The sequence below is a fragment of the Anolis sagrei genome, chromosome 2 (genome assembly GCF_037176765.1).
Source record: "Anolis sagrei isolate rAnoSag1 chromosome 2, rAnoSag1.mat, whole genome shotgun sequence".
NCBI lineage: Eukaryota > Metazoa > Chordata > Lepidosauria > Squamata > Dactyloidae > Anolis > Anolis sagrei.
In genome coordinates, this window is record NC_090022.1 from 229187241 (window position 1) to 229199425 (window position 12185).

At 39.4% G+C, this 12185-nt stretch overlaps 1 protein-coding gene across 10 annotated transcripts in view; it reads left to right on the forward strand.

Moving 5' to 3' along the window:
• Nucleotides 1-12185, forward strand: part of NTRK2 (neurotrophic receptor tyrosine kinase 2) — a 208467-nt gene that overhangs the window by 165910 nt on the left and 30372 nt on the right. For all 10 annotated transcript variants that reach the window (XM_060762108.2, XM_060762112.2, XM_060762111.2 and 7 more), the window contains 2 exons: nt 2009-2139; nt 7215-7387. In XM_060762108.2, the coding sequence (XP_060618091.2) occupies nt 2009-2139; nt 7215-7387 (304 nt within the window). The remainder of the gene's footprint in view (nt 1-2008; nt 2140-7214; nt 7388-12185) is intronic.

A 12185-nucleotide genomic window follows, 5' to 3' on the forward strand; every position in this document is an offset into this window, starting at 1 on the left:
TGTTTGGTTTTATCCTATGTATGTATATGTGACATTGAATTGTGTTTGTTTTGTGAGCCTGCCCTGAGTCCCCTTCAGAGTGAGAGGGGCGGGATACTGTCATCCACTTTTAAAACTATTGTTTCTGTTACTGTTATTTTGTTTGTGTATTTATTATTTGTGTTTAATCAACAAGTTTAAACCTGTCATATTTCAAGCTAGCAAAAATAATTTTAAAGGATTTTAAACCACAGTCATGTGTAGATGGGGAAAATCAATTGGACCCCCGAGGATTTTATAAAAAAACCTGTGTTTTTACTTGGCAACAGAATGATACAAGTGTTGGTGTCAATCAGCCCTCTACAATGAGGGTATTCCACAAGCAGTGTGTCACAAGAGAGAAGGGTCTCTGGTTCTCTGGACATCAGATATAGTTTAGTAGTAAGATAAACTGGCTATCTGTAATGACTGTAGTGATCCATACTTCTATAGTTTGTAATAAAAGGTTAGTTAGGCACAGGTCAGGGATTCTTTAAGTGCAGGACAGTCTTGTCTTAAAGCTAGAGGTTGGGCATGCTGTTCCTTCTCTCCTATTCCAATTATGTGAAATTGTATTAGTTTTTCCTTCAGTCTCCTGAAATTATAAATCATTTGGAAGCAGAAGAAAGTCAATGGCTAGAATCTAGTCGGTTAGTCCCAATTAGAGTAGATCCATTGTGTCAACAGTTGAATTGTGAAACAACACATAAGTGAATCCCATTGATTCAACAGGTGTACTTTAACTGAGAATAATAATAGAATTAATCCTGACTTCAGCTACTAAAGTAAACATAGAATGTGACTACACTTCACTGTTGTATTGATTTAATCATTTAATCCTGCCTGCAGGAGCCCCCGGTGGCGCAGTGGGTTAAACCCCTGTGCTGGCAGGACTGAAGACCGACAGGTCGCAGGTTCAAAACCGGGGAGAGGAAGATGAGCTCCCTCTATCAGCTCCAGCTCCTCATGCAGGGACATGAGAGAAGTCTCCCACAAGGATGATAAAAACATCAAATCATATGGGTGTCCCCTGGGCAACGTCCTTGCAGACCCAATTCTCTCACACCAGAAGGGACTTGCAGTTTCTCAAGTTGCTCCTGACATGACCAAAAAAATCATTTAATAGTGATGTCTTCATCCAAACTGGTTCCACCCAGTAGTTTCAGCTTCCGTGCTTCCATCTTCTGGAATCCTGCATTTTGTCACTTTGTTTTTGGAGCTCTCTGCAGTAGTTCAGTGGAGTGGACCAGAGCTCTTTAACAAAGAATTCTAATTATTCTACCAATCATGAATCATAGGATTCCATAGGATAGACCCATGGCAGCTAAAGTAGTATTAGGCTGTTGTAACTGTGTCTTAGTTTGTTTGGATAATTAATTCCTTAAATTCTTTGCCCAGGGCACCTCTTGCTTTTTCCATTGTTATATATTCCATTGCATTGTACTGAACTGTCTAGATGTCTGTTCGCACATTTTTTTGTATCACAGCTCTTGGCTGTTTAGAAAGAGTTATGATTCAATTAAAAGTGAGGGAGAGAGAAAGATTAACAGATGCCACTGTTATTATTTGTTTTCCCTCAAGCAGTGTGGTAGGATATAGGTCTTGGCCCCTGATGTTTTGTCTGTTCTGCAAACAGATGAATGGCAGGGGATCATTCACTTCACAAGACCTTTCCCACCATCTCCATAAGTGGGGGAAAAATTGCCAGCCCAAATTCTCAGTGTGATGTAGATAATAGAAACACAGGCACCATTTGAGGAGACAAATATCGAGCAGTTTAGCTACAATTTGGACACATGAGGCTTTTCAAACGGTGCTGACCATTGCTTCCCATAATCTCTGAGCGCCAGTCATGCTGGCTGAGTCTGCTGGGAGTTGGAGTATCAAACATTTCTCATCCTCTACAATGCAGCAAGTGCTATTTTGCGCTGTTGTTACTGTGTCCTTCCAGAAATTCATTGCTAACACCCACTTTACCTTTATTTTGCAGTTGTCCAGCACATCAAGCGACACAATATTGTTCTCAAAAGAGAGCTGGGAGAAGGAGCCTTTGGGAAAGTCTTCTTGGCAGAATGTTATAATCTGTGCCCTGAGCAAGACAAGATCTTAGTTGCAGTGAAGGTAAAAAGTCTGCATCTCTATGATTAACACAGTTCATATAATCCTTAAAGAGAATGTCTGAATAGGGCTTTATCACAAACTCTGTTTGTAGCAGTCTATACTTGCCAGCCCTGGCCTCAGTTTGGTGTGTTCAGCAGAAAGCGTAAGCATAACCCTACTTATGTACAAGTCTAGTGGTTCGTGAGATCTGAGACCCATGTTTCATTGGTTCCCATTTCAGTGGAAGGGTCTAAGCCAATGCTTTCCAAAGTGTGTGCCACAACACGTTAGTGTGCCTGCTGCAGTATGTAAGGGTGTTACACAAACATAATGAGAAACTTGGTTCCCATGTAAGCTACTCCCTTTGGGGAGATGGTGGTGGGATACAAAAATAAAGATGATGATGATGATGATGATTATTATTATTATTATGTTATATTGTTATTATTATTAAGTTATATTGCTATTGTTATTATTATTATTAAACTTCAGAATCTATGTGAAATAAGCAGTAAATCATATATTTTTAAAAATATAAAGGAAAGATTTTCATAAGATATTTTGTGTCCCCATATAATTTGTTATTGTAATTTATGTATCTGTCTATATCTCTTATAAGCAGTAGGTTTAGTAGTAAAATGGAATTACTATGTTTTGAAATGATACATCTCTAAAAAGGTATGTCACCACATGAAATGTTTGGAAAGCTCTATGCCATCAAGTGGACAATGTTTAGGTCTCCTTTTATGCCCCTGGTGAAAAAAAGGAAAATGTGGACAGAAACAGTGTGTATGGCATTACTGCTCCCCACACCCACCTGCACACCTTCAAGGAATACAATCAGAAGGCATGGGCAGGACTACAGTGCATAAGATTTGACAGATCTGGAACTCTCACTTTGTAGTTAAGCTTTATCTCTCACTCAAACTTTCTTTGTTGTTAATAGTCTAGCTGTCAGCTTGATACAGAGATGAAATATAAGAGCACAAATAATGCAAGAAGAATCTGGTCTCCCTCTCATGCAATGTAGCCCTGTACATGTTTACCAAGGAGTAAATCCTAACTGAAACAGAGATCAAGGGTATAATTCATTCATTTTGCATCTTAGTAGAATCTTCCTTAATTCATAATTTTGAAAACAGCATGCAAAATGAACATGCATTATGTATCCATATTCATGTTTCTGAAATTTGTAGTGCACTCTCCAACTGAAATAATGTAAAAACTGTATGTGTTCATGGGATTGTGTACATTCATGAAAACAACATACAAAAATTCATTGGGGTTGGGAGGAGGGGGGAATTACTTGCAGAAATGCATACATATTAGACCAAATCACCCTCCAGAAAAAAAAATACACCAAAACATTTTGTAGCAACTTTGAAAAATCTCAACCAGGAAAATGAGAAAGTGAGTGAAACCGAAATTGGCGAAGTTGATAACCATAAAAAATGAGGCTTAATTCTCAATAGCCATGCATCGGATTGAACTGTTAATCTAAGAGCTGTTCTCCTCCTTCCTTTCCTACAAAAGTGGTTGGTTGGGTTCTTTGTTTTTTCTGGCTGCAGTGAATATTTTGTCAGTAATATGTCCATTTCTGAAAGATTTTAAGGGAAGAGGATTCTGTGCAAGTTTCCCCAATAGGAAGCATCATGTCAGTCAATGTCTGAGTGTTGTCATTATTTCTTTTCATTCACAGGGTCTTTGACATGCCTCTCGGTTGGTTGCTGGGCAACCTTGAAAGGCATTGTGTATACAGGTTAGGAAATAGCGGTTATTAGACCCTGTGGGAAAGCAAAAACTCAAAATGCTATACAGGATAGGAGATAGCAGGGTGAGGGATGACAAATATTCTTACTTCCCCTTGATGAATGACTTACGAAGAAAAGTTAATGAAAATATCTGGATTTATATAGAAAGAGGACCAATATACATGCCCACACATGCAGCACTGTTTAACTGTTTGGGAGGGGGAGCCATGGCTTGCATTTTTTTAACTTTCAATTTGTTTGGAAAGAGCCTTGGCAGTGTGCAGTCTTTCTGGAACAGGACTGAACTGGGATTTAAGGACACGTAGGACCACTATTAGCCCCCTAAAGGAAGGAGAGGTGGGAGTTAGAGCTAAGAGAAAATAGCCTCCCAAAAATCTCTATCCTGTTTCTGCGTGAATCAAATAGCCAAAAGTGGGAGCTATTTTTCTCAGTATTGGGAGGGAGCTGTGTGTTTTTCTTTTGCTTTTATTGTATTTTAATTTTTATGCTTTATGACCCAAAATATTTGATTGTTTTTTAATTTTAAATTCATTTTTTTGTGTTTTTCAAATTTGTGTTGTATCATGCATCATGTTTGCTATTAGCTGCCTTAAATCCCTAGATCAGGAAACTTAATAAGAAAAACAAAAATGAGAATAAACACAATATTCTTGAAGGGAGAGAAGATGGACTCACCGCTGACGCTTGATGCTCAGGTGTCGGTGTTAGCCAGGAGAGCCTTTGCACAGTTAAAGCTTGTGCGCTAGCTGCAGTCATACCTCAAGAAGCTGGACATGGCCATCGTGGTCCATGCCTTGGTTACATCCCGATTATTGCAATGCACTCTATGTGGGGCTGCCTTTGAAGACAGTCCGGAAATTGCAATTGCTACAAAGGTTGGCGGCCAGGCTTCTAACTGGAGCTAATTATAGGGAGCCCCTGCTGAGGCAGCTCCACTGGCTACTGATAAGTTTCTAGTGCCAATTCAAGGTGCAGGTTATGACCTACAAAGCCGTAAATGTTCGGGCCCTGCCTTTGTGATTGCATCTCCCCCTATGAACCGGTATGGGCTCTAAGATCTGCTGGGGAGGCCCTCCTCTCACTTCCTCCTCTGTCACAAGCACGGTTGGTGGGGATGAGGGAGAGGGCCTTCTTGGTGGTGGCCCCTCAACTTTGGAACAGGGAGATTAGGCAAGCCTCCACGCTGTCCCCCTTCTGTAGGGACATGAAAACCTAGATGTTCCAGCCGTTTTTCAAGCATGATTAGTCCCCAGGCCCAGTCCTTATGTTGTCAGTTAGTACTCTGTTCTGCACTTTCTTCACTTCTCTGGCTTTATGATACAATGTTAGCACTACCCCTTGCCCATGCCCATTTTGTAGTCCTAGCCATTGGTTTTATTGAACCTTGTCTGATGGAGTTATAATTGAATTTTTTATTGTAGTGTTACAGTATGATTTTTGTGTTTAATGATGCTTTTATTTTAATCTGTTTGTATGATTTTCTTCTTGGCAATTGAATGTTTTGCCTTATATGTTGGAAACCACCCTGAGTCCCTTTGGGGAGATAGAACAGTATACAAATAAATTATTATTATTATTATTATTATTATTATTATTATTATTTTCTCTAACAGTTCCTTGGGAATAAAGCTTACTGCTGGCAGTGACAGCAACAGAGCTTGTGTCATTGTTGTTGTGTTGTTGTGATAGTAATATAGTTGTGGTGGTGATTTTACTTCCAAGCCACAACTACAGCAATTGTGCAGGAAACCTGGGCATTGTTTTTCATCCTCAGAATGCCTCACATATAGTGTCATTCCAGGACACTGTTGGTGTGGAAAGGATGTAATGCCATTGTTGTTTTTGTTATTGTGTGCCTTCAAGTTGTTTTCGACCTAGGACAACCCAAAGGTGAACCTATCACAGGGTATCCTTTGCAAGATTTTCTTCAGAAAAGGTTTGACATTGTCCTCCCCTGTGGCTGAAAGACTATGACTTGCCCAAGGTTACACAGTAGGTTTAATACCCATGACCATAACCCTTACTCACATATGCATTTCCCATAGCCTTTAATGAAGATTTGGTTTGACTATTCTGGGAACTATGTGTGGCAAATAAAAGAGGACATTCTAAAGATAGCAGCAGCAGTTCTCCACCATCATCTAGATGTTTGGGCTTTGAGACATTTTACAATTGGGTATGTCACCAATAAAGTCAAGATCTAGAACTCAGATACATCTCAGGGCCCTTTCACACAGCCCTATACCCCAGAATATCAAGGCAGAAAATCCATAATATATCCTTTGAACTGGGTTATCTGAACACACTCAGATAATGTGGGATTTTCTGCCTTGATATTCTGGGATGTAGATCTGTGTGGATGGGCCCTCCGTAATCAAAAGCTAAAGTTCACTATCCTATCTTGCAGGTTCCATCAAATTTTATTATCAGTAGTTTAGGCTCCACAAAAGCTTCTATTTGTTTTCCAAATGATATTTTATGATCATTTCTTCTTCAGTGTATATATGAAATTCTCCCCATCCTAAATGCTAGGGGGATTTAATATCTCTATGTTTAAGCACAATATTTCTCAGCAGAAAGGTCAACATGCTATTGAAGTCAACATTAAATATATAAATAAAAATATTGCTGAAGGAAATTGGCATCATGTAAGAGAGTAATTAACAGTAGACAAATGGAGTTTATCCCTATTGCACTATAATAGTACTTTAACTGCCTGGAAAGAATCATATTAATTAGTGGGATTTATAGTTTGTTGAGGAAGTTAGAATTTTCTGTTACATAGTTTTAGTGCTATGTCCCTGAACTATTGAAGTAGAAGTTTATTGTAGAAAAACTTAAGTATATTTGGCCCCTCACATCCATGGGTTCAACCATCCACAGCTTGAAAAAAATTGTTTTAAATGCTTGATTTTGCCATTAAATATAAGGTATACAATTGTATAAATTCATTATATCTAATCAGGCTTGAGACTTTACAAGTTTACAGATCAAACTGGAGCAGATACCAATATACTCCAATAAACTACAAATTCCTCTCTCTTAGCAGAGAATACCAAGTATGTCACCAAACTACAGATACCAATGTACAATAAAGCCATAACAAAGAGGTATAGAATGCTTATAACTGTATAATATACTCAAAAGCTTTGGTTTTCTATGATGACAGGGACTTCAGTAATAATAAAAACCCCAAAGTTCATACTTATGATTCAACAATCCTCAACTTTATCATTTTTCCTGATATAAAAGAAATTCAGTTGCCATGCTTCTGAAAATGTTTGTAGCATTTCTCTCCATTTTGCTGGATTCTTTTCTTTGTAGACGCTAAAAGATGCAAGCGACAATGCCCGCAAAGACTTTCACCGAGAAGCAGAACTACTGACCAATTTACAACATGACCACATTGTGAAGTTTTACGGGGTATGTGTGGAGGGAGACCCTCTCATCATGGTCTTTGAATACATGAAGCATGGAGACCTCAACAAATTCCTGAGGTAAATTTCACAAAAGATTTCATTCTAATCATGTACAGAAATGGGATGTGCACCCAGAGAGGGAGGTTGCATTAATCTGCTTATATTTCTCAAAATCCAAGAATTTCTTCTATCTAAAAAGACTTAATGGAGTTTGTACGACAAACACATGTCTACTAATTTTCAAAACCTAGTCCAGGTATCACCAACCAAAGATGTCGCAAAAAATCAATTCCTAAATCCCAGTCCTTAGCTTGATCTTAAACTGAGCATACGTTTGCAAGTAAGGAAGGTTAAATTGGGTTCCTGTGAGTTTCTGGGCTGTATAACCATGTTCCAGAAGCATTCTCTCCTGATTTTTCACCCACATCTATGGCAGGCATCTTCAGAGATTGTGAGGTCTGTTGGAAATTAGGCAAGTGGGATTTGTATATCTGTAGAATGCCCAGGGTAGAAGAAAGAAAACTCTCGTCTGCTTGAGGCAAGTGTGAGTGTTGCAATTGGCCACCTTGATCAGTATCGAATGGCTTGTAGCTTCAAAGTCTGGTGATTGCTGTTTGGGGGGTCCTTTGTTGGGAGGTGTTTGCTGGCCCTGATTGATTCTTGTCTGAAATCCCCCTGCTTTTTGAGTGTTCCTCTTTATTTATTATCCTGATTTTAGAATTTTTTAAAAACTGGTAGCAACATTCACACTTCCCTCAAGCAGACAAGAGTTTTTTCTCCCACCCTGGACATTCCACAGACATATAGATCTCATTGGCCTAGTTTCCAACAGACCTCACAATCTCTGAGGATGCCTGCCATAGATGTAGGCAACATGTCAGGAGAATATGCTTCTGGAAAACTCATAGCAATCTAAAGACTCCGGTCATGAAAGCCTTTGACATATATCCCCAATCCTATATGTGACTTCTGGTTTCAATCCTTTAAACTTGTTGTTAATTCTGGCTAATGGCAACTCTGAGACAAGCCTATCACATGAATTTCACAGAAATAAGCAAGTGTTTGCCTTTGCTTTTTTCTGAGACTGTCAGAGTATAACTTGCCTAAGCTCACCTAGTAAGTTTTGAACTTTGATCTCTAGAGATGTAGCAAATGCTCAAACTACTGCTCTTTAATACCCTACCAATATTAATTAAAACGGAGCACAGTTTTGCTAATTATGGGGAAAGGAATAAGAATGGAACAAAGTTAAAGTATCATGTCAGCCTTTGATGTTAGTATTTATGGGATTGGTAACATGGAAATATGCACATCCTTGATATTTGAAGAATTGTTCTCAAATGCCAGGATCTAAGGCCTCTTCTACATTGTTAGATAATCCAGGATATCAAAGCAGAAAATCCACATTATCTGATTTAAACTAGATTGTCTTAGGGTCCTTCCAGACAGGCCCTATATGCCAGGATCTGATCCTAGGTTTTCTGCATTAAACTGGATTATGTGAGTCTCCACTGCCAGACAATCTGGGATAAACATCAGATCCTGAGATACAAGGCCTGTCTGGAAGGGCCCTTAGTCTACACTTGCCATATAATCCAGCTCAAAGCAGAAAATATGGATTTTATACAACTGTGTAGAAGAGGTCTAAGACTATCCACTCCAAGCACATAGTACAGTAAGACATACCTGTATCCATGGGGTCTACATACTTGGCCAGACATTGGTTAACTAAAGCACGGATATGATTTAATTGGCCTGACATCTGGTCCTGGTATACCATAGTGTTGCTCTGGAGGACCAAGCAAATCCCTAGAGAACAATCCTATCTAGGAATATTCTAGGTCCTACAGTGCAAATTCCAAGGAAAACATACCATAGAATCACCTTGATGACACAGCTAAATCCTAGAGTAACCAATTTACAGGTACGTGAATCTGTGGATATGGCTTCTGCAGTTACTGGGGTCTTATTGCATTACCTGTGGACAAATCAACTGGGGTTCGGGATTGAGTACAATTACTTATGTTTCATTCAATGGGATATTCTAGTCTATGAGAGTTCTTCGCCAGTTTTGTGGAATCCTGGGCAAGTGTCTTTTCTCCTTCCTTTCTGCTGCCAAATGTTGCGCCAGAGAAAGTACAATGACTGGGCTTTCACTGTGGCCACAAGTTTCACGTTTGCTTATCTTCAGCAGAAATAAAAGCCTCAAACCACATGCATAAGCATTTAGATATAGCCATATATGGTTATGTGAATTCAATTAGATTGGAGAGACAGGACTTCAAGATCCTATTTCCTCCCGTTTGCACATTTACTTTACATGCAGTTGATATCTGAGCCGTGCTTATCTTTCTTAATTGGCTATCAGCATTTCTAATCGGAAAGGCCATGAGTACATCCATACACAGGACTCCTTCTGTGCTTTGTGTTTCAAGAAGCCCTTGTAGATTATTACACTCCCCACACTGTGGTCCTTGGGTGGTAATACATAACTGTATTAAGCAGTACTGTTTTTGATTTTTAAAAGCCAGGCACCATTTCTATAGGAGCGAAGACCATGCTTACCTGGCACTAAATCCAAGGATCTCAGTGTTGAACTGCCATCTTATAAAGATATCTGTGGTATTTATAGAGAGATGCTGCTAATAGATCCACTGTGAATTAGTGGGAAGGGACAGCCTCCCACAATTGAATGCATGCATTAAAAATTAATTATAATGGCACCCATTTAATAGCAATTGAAGCTAGTTCATTTATAGTTTTTGCTATGATGTTGTGTTCTGCCTCTCTCATTTTTGTTCAGAACTACACTTGAGCAATTTATGTTGCTGCTGTTGCAAGTGTGTGTGTGTGTGTGTGTACACACACACACTTAACATGATACAATTGCATTATTATATTGACTATTCCCAGCTCTATACTCCCCCAATTCCGCCCCATCATACACATAATTTTATACAAATACAGCTCTGTCAGTTCACTTGCTTTTAGTGATTTTAATTTTATCTATTACATATAGTTCTTGTGGTATGTTTTTCTAATTGTTCATCCATAAGTGTTGTCTCTCATATGTAGAATATAGGATTACTCATTTTAAAAACCCCTAAGTCTCTTTAACCTGAACTGAAAGCTGGCATTCTTCTGCTGTTTGACACAGCTTATGATGTAGTAGATGAAAGATTGCACATAATCAGGAGCTCAAGGAAGGCTTATTTCTTACCCTGCAGTGCCTCCCAAGGCCACCGAGAGAAAATAAATCCTTGTAGCCTAAACCTGTCTCTCCTCAGCCCTGCAATGTCTTGCAGAAAGGCCTCAAATTTCAGGTCAGGATTTGAAGGTCAGGAAACCTTCCTGAACAGTAGGTAGCACTTAGGTTGAAGGAAAGATGTGTGATAGAAGAATTAATGCTGTCATGTAGAGTTGCTTTCCCTTCTAAATTGAAATTGGTCAGTCAAGAATAAAGAGAGCTAGTGCTCTAACCCTCCTAACCCTCCAAAAGTAAGATCTTAGTTGATGGTGCCTAGTAGTTTATTTACAGAAGCCTTCCACAATGTAGATGTCTTGGGTTATGGGCATTGTAGTCCAACAGATCAAGCAGGTGTTAAGCTGGGAAATTTTGATTTAAGCCTATGGCTAAGATCCTATGGCAAAATGTGGTGTAATAGTTTTGCATGCAGAACTGCATTATAGGTGGCCATTCAACACCTCCTGGATATTCCATTGAGCTGCTATTGAGCAGGCCATCTTCTGCTATTCCATGGATGGTAAAGGCAAAGATTGGAAAGGTATCTGGTTGTGCCCCTGTAGACAGATGCAGAATGATTAGATCATCTGCTGAGGTTCCATCAGAGTCCCCAGAAGTTCTCATCTGATAATGTGCCTAACACTGGAAACACAGCCAGATACTTCTCCACTTCCTCCACCCATCTTTGGAAAGGCCACAGGGGCACAGCAGCTCAGTGGTACATTTGTGGGTATTAAAAGTCTTAGGTGTTGTAGAATGAAGAAGGTAATATCAACCTCCAAACAACAAAAAAATTAAGATATGTACTGGTGTAGAATGGACTTGAGATGCAAGTCACAGTATGATGATGTACATAGACTCCAGAAGCAATGCAGCCACATAATGTGCCTTTTTCTGGATGTCTGAAGCTTGCCCAACACAATCAAATGGGGAATTTTTCAAGGAAGAGATACTATATCAGTTCCAGATGCATAGTTGCATAATACTATATGTGACACCGGAGTGACTGGGGTTACACGATGTGACAGGAATGACACGTGGCTAGAATGACTGAGCCAACTTCTCTCCTCAAAGTTATTTTATCCTCTGTGTAACTTCCTACATTTGCATAACCTTCCAGGTCTAGTCTTTACTACCAAAGAATTAGAATGAGGTTGCATTTGTTTTGCAGTGCAAAAGCAAGGGCCATCACATCAACCTACCTACCTATCTGTCATCTATCTTTCTATTTATTTTTGGTCCAGGATGTGCAGTGCTATACATCTTTAGAATCTGCACATCTATAGATATTTTCACATAGTCATCTCGGCATAGGTAAAGCACTTTAAAAGCAGAGATTTAGGGCTTTATCAGACTGGCATTTTAAGCGGGCACCCCCTCTTTCTTGGTGTCTTCTGTCTCCTGCAGAATTCTGGGAAATGTAGTTTAGGGCGGGGTGTTTGGAATTCTCAGCTAGAGAGGCCCTTGCCTTTCCAAACTACATTTCCCAGAGTATTGCAGGAGATAGAAGACACCAAGAAAGCGGAGGTGCCCTCTTTAAAACGCTAGTCTGATAAAGCCCATAGTGGCTTCCAGGTTATAGCAAGCCATTACTTTTTAGCAGTTACTTTCCAAGTCAGAGACATCATTATT